The following is a 20918-nucleotide window of genomic DNA, read 5'->3' as shown; positions in this document are numbered from 1 at the left end:
CATACATTGCACTTTAACACCTTGGTTCATACTTTTCTTATTGAAGTATCATGGATGTGCAATCTTAAACTGGTTTCAAGTATACGACACGGAGGGGTGAGAGTTACCCACATTATTAAATCCTCACCCCCACTGGTGCAGCTTCTGTCTGTCAGCACAGGAGGACGTTACAGAATCGTTGGCTATATTCTCCATGCTGCACTACCATCCCCGTGACCAGCCTACGTTATGACTGAGAATTTTTGTGCCCCTTTATCTCCCTCCTCCTCCCCACCCGGTTCATATTAATCATTTAATCTCTTTATTACATTGCTCTCAAGACTGGGTTGAAAAATATATTCTCTACTGATTTTTTTTACAGATTTGTACTTTTGATAGTTTTTCTGTTTTGTGAGTTTGCTCAGTACTTGTACTTCAGAGGGTGCCTGTGACCACTCATTTACCACAGGCATGAAAGGTTTTTCCAGACTTGTACTTTATTTCCTGACTTGTTTATAAACTGCTTAAGGATAGATAGGATGTTTCACTTAATTTATTTATACCTGGAATATGTTTCAGTGGTTTTTATGTCTGCATTGTTTGTTGAATTAAAGGTTTTGGGTTGTATGAATAATGTATGCAAATGCTTTTGTTAAATATAATTTGAATGTTACAAAAGCAGGCCCAGCTTTACTTATAAGTTATACATATTTAAACTTAATAGAATGGAATCACATAAAATGTATACTAGAAACCTGTTTCAAAACTTAAGACAAGATTTTTCCATATTTACTTGAATTTAGGTGGCATTTTATATTTTTGTTGGTTACATTAAATTATGCTTTACTGTTAGTAACAAAGTATACTGCTCTTTTGGTTGTTAATGGTTACAATATAGTAGAAAAACATTTTGTTTTAGGCTGTATGTTTATGTTCAAATTAGGTAATTGCTTTTTAAAGGTCAAGTGTTGAAATATTTTCTTTTGAGGAGAGCACAGGCCCTCAGACCATGCGAGATAAACATGTGAGAGCTCTTTTGTTTAATTCCTAGGCTCCCTTTTTTGGCAGTGGAGGGGCTGTGGCTCCATCTTCTTTTGCTTCTCGAGGACAATATGAACACTATCATGCTATTTTTGATCAAATGCAGCAACAAAGAGCACAAGATAATGAAGCTAAATGGAAAGGAGAACTATGTAGCCGAAGGCTTCCAGAAAGGTATGTTCTGCAGAAGTTGCTTTTGCTTTGCTTCAGAGAGCAATGAAATTGTTGTGCTTTTATCTACAGAGGGATGCCACCTGGGCGCATCCAGGGTTTACTAACAGGGCTGCAGGTCGCCACCAGTTCCCTGAAGCTGATGCTATTAGAAAAACTTTGAAAAGATTGAAGGCTGTGTCTAACCAAGCCAGTGCAAACAGATTGGACTGTGGTGATCCATACATTCATCCTTGTGTGTAATTTTGTCTTATGTCATGTATAGGTTAGTACCTACACTTTGTGGATATTTTCTCCTCCATTGACTACATAGAATATTTTTTGCCTGCTGGATGCAGTCATTTTTATAGGTGCATATTTGGCCCTTCATTACATGTGGCAAACATGTAGCTCTGCGATACAGCCTAACCTTTTTTGCTTATATCTGTGTTATAGGCTGAACATACTATTTAAAGGAACATGTAATAACTTTAAGCCAATGTATGGTTGCAATAGCTTCGTCCACTTGCTTTAAATAAATCAGACTACATTTAAATGGGATCACACTTTATGCAAAACTCAAAAGCATGCATTTTAGTGTTTCTTTTCCTCATCACCTGGAATGCCACTTCTTTCATTGTTTTGGCTTGTTTTCTCTTCACATTCATCTCTGGTCCTGTTCATCAGTTTTCCTTTTCTTCCATTGAGCTAATACAGTAGCAGTCAGTACTTCTAACTTACACAGTTCTTTTTCCTTAAGTATGCATACACGTTTTCTTAGACATTCCAATTTCTTCTGTAAAATATTCTGGTAAAGGAAGAAGAGATATCATTTTGTGAATATTTGGTTATGTTGTCTTTTCCTTTTCACTCTAAGAAGACATTTGAGTGTAATAAAAATTTTTATGAACCCCCCCACATTGATGATTAAAATGTAGTTGAGCAAAGGTAAATAATTAGAGTAAATATAAATTAATATTATGAATTATATATAATAGCTTAAAGTGTTAAAGCTAATTATAGATTCTCCTTCTGTTGAGAAAAGGAGGCTATATAATCACATATGTGCATATTTGTGACAAAATGGCAAAGAAAATTTTGTGGCTTTTATTCTCCCGTAGTATTGATCTTCTAGCATATAATTTATTAGGCTTTATTTTGTTTTATATTAATTAGATCTTCTAAAATAAATGTGGGTAGTGTAAAGAAAATAGAGAAAACTGTGTTTGCTTCATTACACTGTTCATATTCCAGAATGTTTCTTAGTTTTTCAGTTGAAGTGACAAATAACGGGCTACACTGGGCCATTTGCTCCAACTCCTATTATGACCTTGAAATATTTGCATATATTTATAAAGTGTTGCATTGTCCCCAATGGCTGTGAATCTGTTACGTCTTCCACTCTACCCGCCATTCAGTCTTTCTTTGAGCATCAGATAATTGTTTCACTATTTCAATTTCCAGTTTTTAAACCATTGTAGTTGTGAGATCATTTATCATTTCATTTATATGAGCTGTGGTGGGCTTAGCAGTACTCAAACATACAATATACATTTTTTATGTTATAGTAAAGTTACTGTTTTTGTTGTTGGTGATAGATATTTATTGAACACTTGTTATATACCAAGTTGTATTTATTCATCATGGCAGCCCTTTGAATTAGATACTGTTCTTTTAATAAAGATGAAAAATAGGACTTACAGCAATTTAAAACTGGGGCAGGGGCAGGCAGCTAGTAAATGGTAGAGCTGGGCTTTAAACTAAGTCCATCTGACTGTAGCGTTCAACTCCATAAACACTCTGCCGTGAAGATTTATCAGCTTAAGATACTACTAGTGATCAGACTAAAGAGCTAATGATTTAGCTGGTTATAAAATTTTAAAATATTGAGTGCTTTAAAGAGTAAACATGATACGAAGTTCTAAATGAACTTTCATATATGCCCATTGAATTTATTTTGATTTTATCTGAGGAAAATGAAAAAGGAAAAATTGGTAGAAAACTGAAGATTATCAAGTATTTAATTTTCAAAAGACGGACTTTATAAGCTGGACTGCTTTTCTTCACATTGATCCCAGGCAAGGTTGGACGTCTTAGGAGAAAACTGTGATCACCCTGACCGCAGTATAAATTCACAGAGAATAGATTCTGTCAGGTACATCATGTATTTCTTTTTCGGGTTATCGGCTAGAACTCTGGTTCTCAGACTGTGCTCAGGTGACCTGGAGCATCACAGTGCCTTGGGTATCTTACAGTTTTGAGGGAGACACAGCTGTGTCTGTGGGCAGAGCACAGACTGCTACTCTTAAGTAGTTTGGGCCCAAGTATGTAAAAAATGGAACTGCTTGGTATTTTTGTTGGCCAAGAGGCATTGTGAAAAATTATTTAGATACCCAGGAGAGTATATAAACTTGAGCAATATATTGCTGTTAACATGTCTCAGTGTAGAAAAGGTGGAGAAATATAAAGATTGTTAGGTGGCTTAATAACTGGTTAAAGAATTGTATCTAGAAGATGCTGGTTAGTATTTTAATGTCATCCAAATAAAAAAGTTTCAGAAGCTTGTCCTCCTTAAACAAATCTTGATTTTTAAAGGGGGAGTGTACAAAAAATATTCAAAGGATATAGTTGTCACAGTTCCATGAAGTGGAAAGCAATAGTGAATCTGTTATACGATTGATCAGGAAACAAAATAATTTCAGTAGACCATAGCTATAAACAACTTGATTTAGATAAAATTTAACAGTGATAAATTTGATGTACTTTTTTTTTTAATGTACTTTTAAGTCTGCCAATCTGTCTGGACAAATCAATACACACTTGGAAAAGATTTATAAGTAGCATATACTTAAAAAATTGAACTGATAAGCTCTATTCTCCTTGGATCAGGTCACAGCCCGTAAGTGGGCTGCAGGTCAGGTGGCGGCCTGTGCCCTCCCGCGGCCTGTCTGCCCCCGCACTTGGGGAAGGCGCAGGCGCCTGCACCCCGCTGCTACCTCTGCCCAGAATGCCTTTGCCTGGCTAAGGCCTGCTCTGTTCTGGCCCTGATGTAGGCTGGCAATTATTTACTAGATGTACAAAATAAAATAAAATTGGAGACCTGATTAAGGATTTGCAACTTTTGATTTTGCTGGAGATAAGCTCATTAAAAAGAAAGGATCAGCTCTAAATCCATCCTTTTTACTGTGAAAATAAGTAGGTTGACATAATCTTAGAATACAGATTATCCTTTTGGGGTAAATAAATTTGGACTTGTAAAGATTGTATAGTTGTTTCTTACAATGTTGACAACTCTTGAAAGCCCAGAGGTGGACAAGCGCTAACAGAGAATAAACACCGGCCGGTCCCCGCTGCCGTTCTAAGCCTGGGCTAGTTGGTCTGCCAGGGTGGGTGCTCTCGCGCCCTGAGGTCTGCCTCCCTCTAGTAGAAGCGGCCTTTGCAGAAGGGCCCCGAGGCCCTGAGTCGGGCCTGGTGGTCCCCGGTCGTGCTGTGGAGGCTGCACAGGGAGCCGCTCGGGCACCCTCGTCTCCCCCGCCATCACCTCTGCCTCTGCCACTGTCGTCACCTTAGGTTCTTTTATTCATACACAGTAGTATGGTCACCTTTCAACAACACTTCGCCTCTTTCAGCAAGCATTCATCTCCTGAGGGTGGCTTTACAGCTTTTTTTCTTTTTAGTGTGTTGATTTTGCAGCTTAATATTGAGTAGTCAAATTTATTTCCCTTATTTTCAGATCCTGGTAGAGTATATACTCCAGTGGTTTATATTAGGGAAAAGAAGCAAGTTGTAACCATGCTCATAGATCTGCAGGTTTAACTGTTTGAAAGATTTGCTTCTCTCATGTAAACTTGTAAATGAAAAGGAAAAAGAAAAAAGCCTTCAAACTAGTATAATTATATTTTGCTATAAGAATAAAAATATTCCTAGTTAGTAATCATTGGTAAGGAAAAGATGCAACTACCATCTGTGTGATATTCTCCTACTTCCGTGCTCACTGACAGAGACCCTGGAACCCTTTCCCACTGTCACAGATCAACGGCTTTACTCCTCCATCAACCTTAAGCTGTTGTCTTTGTGCCTCAGTGTTTTGTTTTACTCAAAGGCATTCATTCTTTTTTTTTCTTCTCATTCTTACCTCTCCTTTTAATCCTGTTTTCTTTGCCTAGTTCAGGACTGCTCATGAGTTTCCTATTTTAAAAATACTAGTGGCTAAATACCTTGCCATCTTCCTTACACTTAGTGTTCTTAACCAGATGTTATACCTTTTTTTTTCTCCCTTTTGCTCAGAGAAATAGGAAATACAAAGAAAAGTGACAAGTGGCTCTTCTGCCTTCCTTTCTGCTGGCCGGTGTGATTCAGGTCAGCCTTAGAGAGACTGGAAAGCATAGGGCGGTGTCAGGGAACAACAGGAAATTAGTCTCATCCCTACACAGGCAGTCACTCTGAGAGAAGACTTTGGTCTATTTTCTTGCATTCTTTTTTCATATTTTTCCCCCTGGTTGAGATCAAATCACATGCACAAATTTGTGTATAGTATTTTATAAAATCGATTTTGTATCTGACACTTTTACAATAAAATTTCCCCATGCTGCAAATTGTTTTCAAGGGATTTTTGATATCTGTGTAAGATTCCAGTGTCTGAATTACCATAATTTATATAATAAATCCCCTAGTATAATACGCTGTTTATAACTTTTCATTTTTTTAAATATTTTTGTGCTGTATTTTATTTTTCATTTCTGTAATATAGATTCTTAGAAGGGCAATTACTGGGTTAAAGGAGTTGGTCAGTTCTACTCTTGACAAAGATTCTAGAAAGAAATGCTGCTAAATTTATTAATTAAATTTACTTATTTAGCTAAATTTATTAACTAAATATTACTAAATTTCTTTTTAGAAAAGCTGTACAAATTTATGCTCAACCTACCAGTGTATGACAGTACCCATTTTATTGCCCCTTGGTTTGAAGTAGTTCATGTACATAGTTAGTCTTCCTTCATGGATCACATGACTGAATTTGCCCACTTACTAAAATCCACTTGTGACCCCACAATCACTGCTCCCAGCGCTTTTATGGTCATGCATAGATGTGAGCAGAGCAGCAAAAATCTGAGTTGCTCAATGTACATACCCTGGCTGATGGTGAGCAAGGCAGCCCTTTGCTCTCATTTCAGCACAAACAGCGGGCTTTAAGTTGTCCGCTTAGTACCAACTTGCTTGAATGTTTGCACATTCTGTGGGTGATCCCATCGTTTACAGTGGTCCTCAAGCATAATGCAGAGGTGCTGTCTAGTATCTGTAAGTGCAGGAAGGCTGGGATGTGCTTATGTAGAAAATAATTTGTGTCAGATCAGCTTTGCTGAGGTGTGTTGGACACTTGATGTTATGAATTGACCATACATGTTAAGTAAGCTGTCATTAAATGAGGTTATATGTCAATCCATGGACACAGATGTTGGAACAAAAGGCTGGCGGAGCATGACCCTGTATTTCTCCAACAGATAATATTTGGTTTTCACTGCTTCAGTGTTCCTGTGACTTTGTAGATTGGGGGATATAGTTCTCATCAATGCTATGATTAGTATTGTTTATCTCCCTGTTTTACACACTAAAAATTGAAGCCCTGAATAAATAAGTAATTTTTTGAAGGCCACATAACTTTATCAGTAAAACCAGGAGTTGAAATTGAACAGTTTGGTTCCAAAGTTGACTCACTGAGATGTTGTGCTATATTGACTTCACTGGACTTGAAACAACTTAGGAAGAAAATTAAATAAGCTGGGAAAAGTCAGCCACCATTAAAGAAAGCATGCTTATAGACGCAAGCTCAGAAGAACTGGATGGCTTGTGTGTAGATGAGGAATTGGACTTCTTTATATTCCCACAGTGTTGCGTTACTGTGACGAGGAGAAGCAAGAGACAGGTTTCAGCCCAGCGTGAAGGCTGTTCAGTGGGCGGACCATCATGGGAGTCAAGGAGTGTCCTCAAACTGGAAGCACTAAGCTAGAGGTTTGAAGGCCTATGTGTCAGGGATATTTATAATTAGCTGGGAATGTAGGAGTACTTGGATTCTGTGAGAGGTTGGATTAGTTAATACTCAAGGTCTCCAATTTGAATATTATGATTCTTTTGTACTTTTTAGTGGCCATTGACATGGTAGAACATTTTCTCCACACTGCCATAACTTCTGACTTCTGATTTTCACTCCGACGTGTGAAACATTGTCACTGCTGGTCAGTTCTTTTCCCCAGTCCAGCTGTATCAGACTAAAATCTGTAGTCAGCAAAGTCTTTTTCAAATTCTCTTTTCCTTGTATTGTAGATTGCCCATATTTGTCTGTTCCTTCCTTACAGTATTAATTATTTTTCTTGTCCCATTCTTATCAGTAACTCTGGCCAGTTCATTGCTTCTATCTATGCCTTAACATATCTCTTCCATTAGCCTTTTTAAAAATGACTGCATTTTTTTTTAAGGTATCATTGATATGCACTCTTATGAAGGTTTCACATGAAAAACATTGTGGTTACTATTGTGTTGATGTCATTTTTTTAAAGCAGTTTTAAGTTCACAGCAAAATTAAGTTCACAGAGGAGAAGGTACAGAGATTTCCCATATACTGTCAGTTACAGCTGATAAACTTACATTCAGTTAGCTTTTTAATATTACAATTTCAGCCACATAAGACCATTTTACAAAACTATTGAGTGTCTTTTAACATCTGTTTTAGAGTACTTTTAACTTTTCCAAGTGTCTCTATATATATTGCTTTATTTCATTTGAGTAAAGCTGAGAATAATTCCATTTTGTCAGATGGATATCATAGCATTTAAACAGAGAAGAAAGCTTAATGAAGGAACTGTTGCATCATTTTTCCATCCATTAGCCCTGTACCACCCCAGCTCTTCTACCTAAAACCATATGGACTCTTTCTTCATTTCTCAGTTTATTTCTGCTACCTAGACTGCTATCTATTTTTATGTTGTTTTCACCTCAAAAGTAATCTATTTACAATCATTCTTAAAATTCTTTAATTTCCTCATCAGTAAAGGATTTGAGCCTGTACCCTGCCTACATCTTGCCACTTATTCATGCATTTGTAATAAGGAAAGAATTTACTCCCTTTTTTCTTGTCAGGATAAAAAAGGAGTTTGTCTCAGAATAATTATTTCTTAACCTATTTTAAAGTCTCCATGTTTTACTTTCCAAATTCATAATTTCTTACTATATATTTGTGGTTCATATTATCATTCCTTTACTATTAATCCAGATTACTCTTCTGTGATTTCAGTGGTATGATTTTGGAGTTCAAAAGATAGTATATTAATGTGTCTAAAACAGAGTATGTGCATGTGAATTCTTAATGTTTAGTGAAGAGAATCAATTTTAAGAATGAAATTGCCTATTTTCTTTTTATCCCCATGAGCCTAGCACAAATACATAGTTTGTGCTCAAGTTTAGCAGTTTTACTACTTTTGAGAGAAGAAATAAGACTATGAGTATAGGTTCTTTTCTTTGGTGTATATGATGTAGTAAACAGAAATGCATTTGAAAAATACAGTTTATAGGTTTTGAAACATTACAAGGAGTCATAGACTCATTCAAACTAGTTTCACCCTTTATTCTTTTAATATGGTGTCTTTCTTTGATTGATTTTTGTATGAACCAGTCTTGTATTCCTGCAGCTCTGTTTTATACATCTTTATATCTTCATTACCAGATAGAATACTGGCAAACAGTTAACACTCTAAGTATTTGTTTAATAAAATAAGAAAAGAAATAATGTTAAGCAAAAATCACCACAGTTTTTAAGTTTGTGATTGAAAACAGCCAGTTCTGAAACCCTCCTTTATTTAATCAACTTGAGGAAAGACTATTCAGTGAAGTAAAACTTGTCAATCATATAAATAGAGCAGGTATTACTATATATATATAAATGGTATAAAAATCTGTGCATCAAAGCTATTAAACATTTGACCAGGTTCTTAGTAAAGTAATGCTGTGCCACTGCTGTGTTAACATATGTCAGTTGAAGTTGTTAAGACTAACAAATGTTGAACATAGTACCTTAGGATGGGACCTCAATCATGAAGGAAGTTGATGCATCAGGATACACAGCAGAGCAATCAGCAATTTTGTCTAGTTGCAGATGGTAGTGTAAGCTTCCAGAACCCCCCCAAAAAGACTGACCAGTCAGGCATACAGTTTTGGATTACATGCCTGAGCGTCAGATCCTCTGAAAGTTTATTTGCCCCCCTTAGGCCCAGCCTTATGTAAATGAGGCTTTGGGAGACTAGGATACAGCCTTGCCTGGACACATGGAAGAGGCACGTAGCATGTAGACCAGATGTGCCTCAGAGCTTGGAACGACTGCCGGAGGACGGCACGTGTGCTCCTGAGGCATGAGGAGCTTCAGGCTCATCGTTCTGCACCTAGTCAAGCTGCTGTGGGTTGGGCGATGTACATCTAGATTAAGATGTAGCTCCCCACACATATCTGAGGGTCATGATGAAGAGTCGTTAACCAGCTATGGAGATTATCTAATCCTAGAAAACTCCAGTGAAGGAACTTGAACAAGATACTCTTTTAAGTACCACATTAGGTAAACGAACTTTACTCCAGGACCATTCATAGCTTTGTGGTGAAGCAGATTTTAAGTTGTTGCAGCTTAATTTCAAACTTAAAATATGTTTTATGTTTCAGTTAATAGTTGTTGCCAGATCATATAAAGTAAGTGATTGGGGCATGAAAATCGTAAGTGTTTAAACTTACTGGAAGACAGAAAGGCAATATGTCATATATTTTTCAGAGTATGACTTAGAGTCCTAACGAGTGGCCATGGGAGCTTGTGTGCCTCAGTGACCACAACCCCAGGGCTGGGGCCAGTCGCTCCCATCTTTCTTCCCACCTCTGAAATTAACTGCGGTTGGCACTGTGCTCTGCATTCCCTGGTCCTGTTTTACCTCCCATACTTAGCACGGTAATGGGCACAGTATATATTCAATATTAAATACACGTTGGTTAGTGACATTTTTTTATTTATAGTCTAGGCTCAGGAATGTTTGCATTCCTTTATATTGTCAGAGATATATAGAAAGGTAATTGGGGAAGGTCAAAACAAATAACTGTGCTTTTAGTTTTCTCTCCAAGCTGATTTACTTATTAATACTTGTAATATTCAGGGAATTTAAACAATGCTTTTCACTCTATTTTTTGCACACTCACAGAAATAAACTGCTCATTCTTTTTCAGTTTTGAAATTGCTATTATATGCTTTAATTTTACTTCAGTAATGATTAAACAAGGTTATTATATATTTGATAGAGTTCTGAAATAAACTTAATTACTTGTAAACTGTTGAGATTCTTCTATGATTAGGTATAGCCTGAAATAATTGTATGTGTCCATAAGTAGAATAAATTGAATAAATGAAAGAGAAACCTTGTTAAGATTTGGAGCAGTAGTATAGATTTTACCTCTATTTGAAATACATGTAGGTAGCAGGTGTGAATATATGTGTACCTGTTTTTCATTACAGAGGAAATTCTTACTTCATGTCAGCCTTTCTTTATATTCATTCTGCAACAAAGAAAATATTTAGAATATGTATATATTTTTAATTTTGGGGGATATTTATTGTTGAGAGTTTCTGACTCCCCTGTGTGTACCAATTGCTCAGGCAGAAGGGACAGCAAGCTGTGGAAAGGGCGCGGCAAGTGGAGGAGTTCCTGCAGCGGAAACAAGAGGCGCGGCGGAACAAGGCTCGGGCGGAAGGACATACGGTATGGTGCTTCTTTTTAAAGTTTGAATGTAATAGTATTCAAAGTGAAGTTCTGGAGTAAGGTAGGTATAAGTGAAAAGAATTGTAATCTTTTGCCAACATTTACTCTTTTGCAGAGTATGAAGTTGTGGTATATTTTAACTTGTTAAACGTCTCTTCTGCTATATGTTTTATGCTAAGGGAGAAATTCTATTCTTATTTTGGTTCATCCATTAAGTTCGTAACTGTATCCTTCCTTTAAAAAGAGTAGAGGTGGGTATAGCAACCCAGATATTTACATTAAATAAATATGTTTTTACATTGCTGTGTTTGTTTTTTCCAGTAGGCTTTTGGTTTTAAATACTTTTAAGTAACAAAGAATATTGGGAAAAAATGGGAAATAAACATTTGGATAAATATGTGTAACTATGCACTTTCTCAAAAGCATATTAGAAGCAAAAGTATATTAAAGCCTCCAGTTATGCCAGTTAATTAAGTCACGGATCCAAGAAAATATTGACAGCTCTTAGATAATGATTTCGGCAGTTAAAACTGAATAGTCTTGACACACAGAGATGCACAAATGCCTTTTGACCTTTTGTTCACAAAACTGATGATTATTTCTTCAGCTCAGCACCCCATGAGGTGTCGTGCACACGTATAAAATAGGTTGATTATGTGGTCATACACTTTGAGTAGACATAACATGTCTACTGTAAGTTCATCTGTAGCATCTTTGTGAGTTAATTAATGTAACTATTCCAATCAGGATATTTTTTCTTTGAATTAATATCATAAAAAGATAGTTAAATTTTTTAATGGTCACCCTTCATATTTTTAACATACATCAGTTGATGTTTTTCTAATATTTGGAATTGATCTGTATTTGTATCCTTCCTATAGATAGTAGAGGAAAACCCGCATCTTCCCTTGCTCCATGTCTCCCATGTTAATAGTATCTGGAATTTTAATTTAAAATATTTAAAAATTATTAGACTTATCAAGATTTACAGATCGCTTTCTCAGCATTGTTATATACAGCTGACCATTCTCCCCTGTTTGTTTTTCTTCATGCTGGAGAATATCCTCTGATAATTCTTTGGAGACAAACTTCCAAGATTTGTTGGGACACATGTTTGTCCTCATGCTTAAATGATGATTGTATGGTCTTCTGGTGAATTTGCTTAGCAGCATTTGTATGTCTGAGAAAGTATTTTGCTTTCTTTTCTGAAAAATATTTTTGCTGGGTATAGTATTACAGGTTGAAAGGTTTTTTTCATTCAGTACTTTAAGGATGCCCATCCACTTATTTTTTGGGCATGCCTGTTTCTGACAAGAAGTCTGCTGTCATTCTTATCTTTTTCCTCAATATGGAATGTGTCTTTTTTCTCTGAGACTTTTAATTTTCTCTTTATCACTGGAAGCAGTTTGATTATGATGTCGCTTGGTGTACTTTTCCTTATGTTTATTTTGCTGTGGATTATTGAGCTGCTTGGGTCTGTGGGTTTATAATTTTCATCAAATTTTGAAAAATTTCAGCCAATTTTTCAAAACATTGTTTTTTACTCTTTTTCCTTCTAGGATGCTCAGGACCCATATATTAGACCAGGTGATGCTTTCTCAACAGATCACTGATGCTCTCTTCATTTTTTTTTTCAGTCACTTTCTGTTTCATTTTGGATAGCTTATATTTCTATATTTTCAGGTACATTAACATTTTCTTCTGCTTTTTTTACTTTGCTGTTAATTCTATCTAGACATTGTGTATTTTTCATCTCAGACATTGTATTTTTTGTCTCTTAAGGTTTATTTGGGTCATTTTTATACTTTCTGTGTCTCTATAATAGTTGGGCTTTTTGTCTACCTTCTTGAGAATATGGAATATAATTATAAAGCTGTTCTAGTGACCTTGTCTAGTGATTCTGTTGTCATCATCACTTCTGAGCCTGTTGATTGGTTTTTTTTTTTCTCCTTGTTTGGGTCATCTTTTCCTGCTTTTTACATATTTGGTAACTTACAATTGGATGCCAGGCATTGTGTATTTTATTTTGCATTTAAAAAAATTTTTAATTTGTTGGGGCTTTATTCTGGGATGCTGTTAAGTCACTTGGAAATAGTGAGTCTTCCAAGGCTTGATTCTCTGGGCATCCCCAGTACAGCCTTTAGTCTGGAGCTAATTTGGCCCTGCCGCTGAGGCAGTGCTGAGTGACCCATGCCCTGCGGGTTTGGAGTCCATTCCCCTCTGGCTGTAGGGGGCATGAAATACTCCTGGCCCTGATGAGCCTCGGGTATTGCTGGCGGTGTGAGTTGCCCAGCGGGAGACTCGGAGGAATCCCTCCCTGCCGGTGCCGCCAGTGCCCTCGCCCATGTGGCACTCCGTTCTGAAAACTGTTGTGAGCTCCAGCTCCCCACGCTGGGACTGCCGTTCCTCTAACCTGGGAAACCGCTAGGCTCTTGGGACCCGGTCCTTGTGCCGCAGCCTGGAGTCCTGCCTGGCAGTGAGCTGGGCAGCTGTGGGCCTGCCTCGGTGGTCTGCCTTCTCCCAGGGTCCACATGCCATGGCTGCCTGGTATCCAGAGCCTGAAAACCATCATTTCGTACATTTTGTGCAGACTTTTGGTCATTTAAGATGGAGGGTAGCTCTGGTTCCTGTTCCTGCATCCTGGCTGCAGGTGAAAGTCCTGCAGGGTCGTTTGGCTGGGTAAAGAATGGAAGTTTGGAGTTCTTTCCTGTACCGCCTGGCTGTGCAGGTGGTCGTGTGCTGGGGGCGGCTGGAGGCACTGCTACCTGCTCCTCAGGCCTTCCCGAGCTCTTGCTTCCAGAAGGTCTCCGAGTGCACCTTCTGCAGTAGGACCCTTCTGACACGCCTTTGATTGGGAAGGTCTTACCTGAAACTGATCCTGTGTACTGTCCTTATCTCTGGATCTCTTCTATTCTTGGGACCACCAAGAGTTTTGCTTGTTTTTGAATGCTGATATATATTCACTTAAGACAACAACTTCTCTATTATAAGGTTTTGCAAGGGATGCTATGTTGTCACTCTTAACATCTTGTGATTAGAAATTAGTATTTTCATTTTGTTGTGTTACCATTTTTAAAAAGCATGCTTTAGAGAGCAGCAGTGCCTCTCAACAGTGATTTTTATATGACTTTCCAAGATTCGTTTTGTTAAACTATATAGAATTTCTTCATTCCCTGAATAACTAAGTATGTACATAAAACTTTGCTGTAGAAAGCTGTGGCCAAAAGTGAAAAATTTCTATTTATATAGAGGTGTGTGCATCATATATATACATGTATATATATGTATATATACATATATAGTTTTATTCACTTATTAATAACAAGGCAGTGTGTTAAACACTTTGGGGGTAGTAGGTTAATAACTACAGGTTATTTCTTTAAAGCTTAACAGTCAGTTTGTCTCTAAAGTAATTTATAATCTAATGGTAGACAAGACTATATATAGTAATGTGAGGTAATGAATAAAAGTGAGGGCTGAGGTTTACTGTGGGAAGGGTAAGAGGCCTCACAAATTTTAAGTTCTAGTTGGAAATTTTTTATGATGAGGTGGAGGTGCTATTCAAACTTTGCCACTCTGTGTTAGTTTTCTATTGCTCTGTAACAATTACTATAAACTCAGTGGCCTAGAGGAACACAAGCTTACTGTCGGCTCCCATGGGTCACGACTGGGGCGTGCTTTAGCTGGGCCCTCTGCTCGGGGCCTCCAAGCAGATGGCACTCAGACCTGCTGTGCCCTCCCCTGGAGGCTCGGCTGGAGGAGGTCTTCCTCCCGGCTGCCTCGTGGTGTTGGAGGCACTGACTTCCAAGGAGGACTCCCTTCCTTGCTGCTGTGGGACTGAGGTTTCACATTCTGAGCAGCTTTTGACCAGGCACCACGGTGTTTCGAGAGACCAGGCTCAGGGCTTCGCCATGTGGCCCCTTCACCTCAGCATCCAAGACCTTCTGTGTATCAGACCCCGTGTGCTTCACACGCCCACCGGCAGCACAGAAAACTCTGCTTGTAAAGGGCCTGTGTGATCTCAGGCCCATTGGGTAACCACCTCGTTTAACATAACCTAATTATGGGGGTAAAGCCCATCATATACATTGTCCTGGGGATTATGTGGCTTCCGTACACCTGGTGGAGCTGTGAGGCGTGGCAGGAAGCCTGGGGGGAGTTCTTAAAATTCCCTTCCCACCCTCCCCTTGCCTTTGCTTTAAACACCACCTCGGGGACAGCGGGCCAGCTTAGGTGAAGGAGCTGCATGCTTGACAATACAAGCCACCCAGGCCGCCAAACAAGAACTTTAAAAAATGGTTTATTAAGATGAAATTAAAATTCAACAGAATTCACTATGCTAACTGTATCTTGATGAATATTAACAAATATCATGGCTTAGCACTATTCTGTCATCACTTAAAAGTTTCATCTTACTACAAGAAAAAGTGTTCTAAGTATATGAGATGATGGAAGTTAACTAAGCATACTGTGGTGAGCATGTCTCAGCGTGCACCCATATCAAGTCGGCGTGCTGTACACCTTAAACTGTTAAAGTGTTGCAGGTCAGTCGCGTCTCAGTAGAGCAGGGCCGGGAGTTTCCCTGCGTCCTTCTGCAGCCAGCCTACCACAGCGCCGCCTCCCGTCACCCCGTCTGTCTCCTCTGGAATTTCATATAAGCTTATCAGTCATATGCTATATAGTTTTTTGAGGCCAGAGTGTATCAGTAGTTTGTTCATTTTATTTCTGACTCTCATTCCATTGTGTGGATGTGCAACTGGTTTATTCATTCCTCAGTTAATGGGCACTGTGTAGTTCCCAAAAGAGATGCCTTTAAGCTCACTGGAGTAACTTGAGAAGCAGTTCCACTCATTCTCACGCCTGCCCGTGTGACCACGGCCTGCCCGGCCTGGGAGCCTTCCTGCCGAGCTGGCGCGTCCCTCCTCACCGTGGGCGGCCCAGCCCGTGCCTGTTCTTACACTCATGTTTCTGAACATTGCTGGAGGAAGTTGACGCTGCAGTGGTCAGTGTCCCAGCAGTCGTGGTCTCCGGCCTCCACCAGGCTGCCAGTCCCCCTCGGCGGCCCTCTCATGCCGTCGCGGGCAGCAGCCCCTCCCTGAGCCCTCAGTGGTGGTCCTCACTCTTCTGTCCTCCACCCCTCGGTATGCACATACCCTTACTTTACGGACCAGAGTGGCTGAGAGTCCACGTATCCTCACACCGTCTGCCTCTCTGCTTATAAATGTGTCCATGCTTACACCCAGTCTTTCTTTTCTCTAACCTCAGAAAGGGATATAACTTCCTCTGTTCAAAAGTAATCTTTTGCATTCCGTCCTGTTTGATAATTATAGTACTAATAATTGTTAACCTTTGTCGTTTGTTGGGAGCTTACTGTGTGTCCTTTGCCTGTATGAGCCCAGCGCTCCAAGCAGGGCTCTGAGGTGGATTCTGTTACATTCCCACCTTTCTTCTTGCTGGGGCACAGAGAAATTAAGGTTCTTAGCTGAAGCTTTACAGCCACTGAACAGTAGAGTGAGTGAGTGAGTGAGTGAGTCCCTGTAGTCCGACTTTGGAGCCCACACGTTTCCTTTTCTTCTCTGCCATACTGCTCTGTTTACTTACCGGCCTTCTGTGTTCCAGCCATGGCTTCCTCTCTCCTCTGAGCCTTCCTTCCCTACTGGCACCCTCCCGTCGCTGCAGGTGTGCTCATACTGCCCACACTCCTCCGTGGTCCCGTCCTGCCTCGTCCTCCTCTTTGCAGAGACCCCTCAAAGGAATGAGGCTGCTGCTGGTCAGCGTCCATCATGCGCACAGCTCATCACACCGTCGCCCGAAGCCGGTCAGCAGGAGCCATCCTGCCAGAGTATTTTAGACCTTTATCCTACTTACCTTTCTGTGGCATTTGCTCTCATGAACTGCTACAAAATTTCTTCCCTGCCTTCTGTGATACCATTTAAAAATACCCAATTGAGTAGCATTAAATATATTCACGAACTTTTCCTTCTGCTTGATTTCTGTTTATTTTGCTCTTTTCTAGTCTTTTAAGGTTGAAGCTTAGATGACTGAGTTGAAATCTTCTTTTCCAATACTGGTATTGTGTGCTATATATTTTCCTCACAGCACTGCCTTAGTTACATCCCACTAATTTTGCTGTGTTGTATTTTCATTTTCATTCTGCTCAAAATGTATTCTGATTTCCCTTGAAATATTCTCTTCAGCCCATGGATTACTCAGAAGTGTGTTGTCTAATTTCAAGTACATTTTCCTGTTACTGTTTTCTAGTTTTATTGCACCTTGGTCAGAGAACACACTTTGCAGGAGTTCACCATCCTTTTACGTTTGTTCGGGTTGTGCTTTGATCTGTCTTCATGAATGTCCCATGTGCACTAAAAGAAAGTGTGTCTATTGTTGGGTGGAGTCTGTGTAAGTTGCAGTTCAGTGCAGCTGGTTGGTGGTGTTTTCAGTACCTAATCTGTGCTTCACTTCTGTCTGCGTTATATTCGATGCTGCGGTAAGAGTGTTGAGTCTTCAAATATAATTGTGGATTTGTCTCTTTCTTTCAGTTCTGACAGTTTTTCCTTTCCTTTTCTTTTCCCCCTTTACAGAGAATACACGTTTAGGAATCTTTGGGGGTTTTTTTTGTGAATTGACCCTTTTTATCAAAATGTAATCTCTTCTTGTTCTTGTATTACTTTTCTTTGCAGTGTAACAAATTCCTGCAACTTGGTGAGTTTCAACGACACGCGTGTATCCCCTGACGGCGCCCGCGTCTGGGCAGAGCTCAGCCAGGTGCTCTGCTCAGGGTCTCACTCGGCTGCAGTCAGGGTCACTGGGCCACCTTCTTGCCTGGAGGCCCAGCAAGGGAAGGGTTCTCTGCCAGGCTCACTCATGTTGGCGCATCAGTTCATGTCCTGGGGCTCAGGGAGTGTGGGCCCCAACTACTTGCTGGCTGTTGGCTGGAAGTCTCCCGCCGTTCCTCAAGACCACCTGAGCTTCCTTGCCACGTGGACTTGTCTGACCTGCCTGCACAGTTGAGTGAGCAAGGGGAGTCTCCAGAGGAGTGTGCTAGCCCCAGGGACACGGTCACCGGGAGCGCCAGGCCGTCTGTCAGCACCTTCCCCTGCGCCTGACCCTCCCGGTCCACGTCTAGGCAGTGAGCGAATCCCGTACCTCCGCCTTCTGAATGCCTGTGCCCTTCTCCTCTCATGGTCATCATGCCTGCCCTACTGAGGTCCTTACCTCTCGCTGGTCTTCTCGTCTTTTTACTTCTAATCTTGGATCCTTCTAATGCATCTTTTACTTGAGCTGCCAAATTGATCTTTCTAAAGCAAAATTGAACACATTTTGCTCCTCTGCTTGAAGTTGCTGAGTGGCTCTTCATTGCTTGGAGGGCTGACTGAAACCTCTCTAGCCCAGCGCGTAGCTTCCACCCTCTGGCCCTCTTAGTGCTCTTGGTCCTTCTGATGTATTTTTTCATCCCTTAAACTTTAGCAATACCAGACTATCTGCAGTTCCTTGAAGTGCTGTTTTTAATTTTTACCTGAAATCCATATCCCTTGTCTTATCGGAGAGGTAAGTTCATACCTTTCTGGCCTGGAAACTGTCGAAGAGGACGTAGGAGAGGTTCAGAGGGGAGAGTAAACATGTTTTTAGTGCCACTGACTTGGTTTCCTGCTGTGGAGGAGATGATGAGTAACTATAGAAATAATTTCCATTAATATGAACAAGCATGTTATGTGGTTTACAAAAAGCTTTCTGATTTTTTTGGCCTTCGTTTGTCTTCATAGCAACTTCATAGTATAAACATTGTATTATCACTTAAGAAAATTATTTATACTATGCAACAAATATGTATTATACATCTGTATTATGCAAGGCATTATTAAGGGCTGAAGGCACAGCAGTAAGACATCCCTTCAAAGAGTTTATCAGCTCTAATTAATTAATTGGAAAGGTGAAGTGTGGAGTGGGGAGAGGAGAATGGTGAACAACTCGTGGAGTACTTTGAAAACATTATCAGAAGTCTGTCAGAACAGTAACTCAGTGATGTTCTAAGTCATTAAAACCTTTGTAATGTGTAGGAGTCTGTCCTTAACTCAGCATTGTTGATACTGGAAAAAGATCACTTAAAGTAAATCCAGCTAAAATAGAGATCTGTATTTTGTAGTAGAAAGTGGGAAAAGATTTGATTGGGATTTTACCTTGAAAAATGCAGTAAAAATTCTTTTGTCTTATGTTTATCGGAATTTTGGTTATATTTGCAAGTCTATATTAATTCTGAAAGTAATTAATTTGGGGAGGATTGTAAGTTTTCTGATAGTTGTATAATTAATACTATATGAACTTTATTAAATCCAAGATAGGATCATAAGGCACATTGTTATTTTACATGTGATTAACGGAGAAAAACATGTTGCTAAGTTAACTATGATACAATGCTTTTTATCCCTTGACCTTTTTATTTTATACTTGCTGAAATACCTATTTTATATTTACATTTTTTTATTATATCATTCTTGTGTGTCCATAACAAGGTAAATATGAATGAAATAAATTGGTAAAGGTACTCCTTCCTAAATCAACTTCACATTTGTAATTTCATTTTCCATTCATTTCCTTTAAAATTAAGGCCATTGACATTCACGTTTTCTCAAGTAATATTGTCCTCTATGCCACCAAGTAGAGTTGGGATTTCAACATTTCTTAAAAGAGTGCTATAGTTTTGTCTCTGGGATTTTCTCTAAGGAGTCCCCACCAGCTTACAAGTTTTAATGCTAACTCTTAATTGCTTTTATTGGAGGGAATCAAAGGAATGTTTTTCAGCAACTACTAGGTCTCATAGTTCCTCTTGAACAAATCTGTAAGTGATTTTTTAAATTGAAGCTTTGAGGAGTTTGGTTGTCCATTTATGACAACAAGTAAGAAAAAACTAACAAAATTCATGCATTATTCAGGCAGTAACATGTGTTGTAACTGCTGTCTGGCCAACAATTTATAAGATTATAACAGATTATAAGATGCACCCGATTTCAGAGATGTTAAAATATAAAAAATATTCATAATAGAAATGATGAATACCCTCCATGTATTTTATGTTTTGCTTTTATATTATAAAAGAGCTATTTTTTGCAAAAGTGACTGTGACTTTGGCAGTTTTCCAGATCATTCCTTAATTTTTTAATACTTTAATATATAATGTAATATTTTGAAGGAACAATGTAATTTGTTGCAGTTTTCTTTTATTCACTTATCTAATCCTGTCATATTTGTAGATGATTTTGCATGTGATTTGAACAGTTTTGCAATTATCAGTGTTATTACCTTCATGAAATCCTTCATCTTTTGCCAGATTTGCAATTTCCTTTGTTAGTCAATACACAACATCCAACAATCAAGGAGAGATTGATCAGCATGATGAATGTGCATAGAAACTGGTGTTGAGTGGGGACTAATTTTAGAGTGGTCTCTAATGCACATTTTGGGGCTGTGACAATTTTTCCTTCTCATTGTAACTGCTGAGATCTTTATAATAACTTACCTATGGTACAATACAATGATGGATATTTAAAATAATACAAATTTTTCAATTTTTTTCAAGAAAAAAATCAGCATCTATGATTTAAGAAAGCACTTAATGTTTTCCTTTGCTAATTATCAATGCCAATGATTTGTTTCTACAGTTTGAAAATATATACCCATTTACACTGTGGTTTATCTTTATTATAACTATTCATAAAATCTCCATTTTACTAATAAAGAGAAGCAATATTAGAGAGATTGTAACAGATGCAGGTCTTAAACCTAGTATGTGTTTTCTAATAGTTTAAAAAATCACACCATAAATAACCAAACCTAAGTATTTAAGATTAAGTATTGATTCTTAAAGATTAGTCCTTTGGAGTTGGAAAATTGCTAATTATTATTTGATCAATATATTCTTTTAACTGCTTTGGGAAATCATAATAAATTACAACATTGTTTCTATGGCAA

The 20918-nt window shown here is 38.7% G+C and overlaps 1 protein-coding gene across 8 annotated transcripts in view; it reads left to right on the top strand.

Annotated features, from left to right (window-relative positions):
* NEK1 (NIMA related kinase 1) overlaps positions 1-20918 on the top strand; it is a 174613-nt gene that overhangs the window by 64021 nt on the left and 89674 nt on the right. For 7 of the 8 annotated variants that reach the window (XM_057501650.1, XM_057501795.1, XM_057501737.1 and 4 more), the window contains 2 exons: positions 1031-1194; positions 10847-10949. In XM_057501650.1, coding sequence (XP_057357633.1) covers positions 1031-1194; positions 10847-10949 — 267 coding nt within the window. Of the gene's footprint in view, positions 1-1030; positions 1195-10846; positions 10950-17632; positions 17771-20918 lie in introns of those variants that run through there. The other variant, XM_057501763.1, reaches the window with a different exon arrangement.

This window comes from Manis pentadactyla, chromosome 1, assembly GCF_030020395.1.
Source record: "Manis pentadactyla isolate mManPen7 chromosome 1, mManPen7.hap1, whole genome shotgun sequence".
Taxonomy (NCBI): domain Eukaryota; kingdom Metazoa; phylum Chordata; class Mammalia; order Pholidota; family Manidae; genus Manis; species Manis pentadactyla.
Note: the sequence above shows the minus strand (reverse complement) of the source record. Positions and strands in the feature narration are given on the sequence as shown.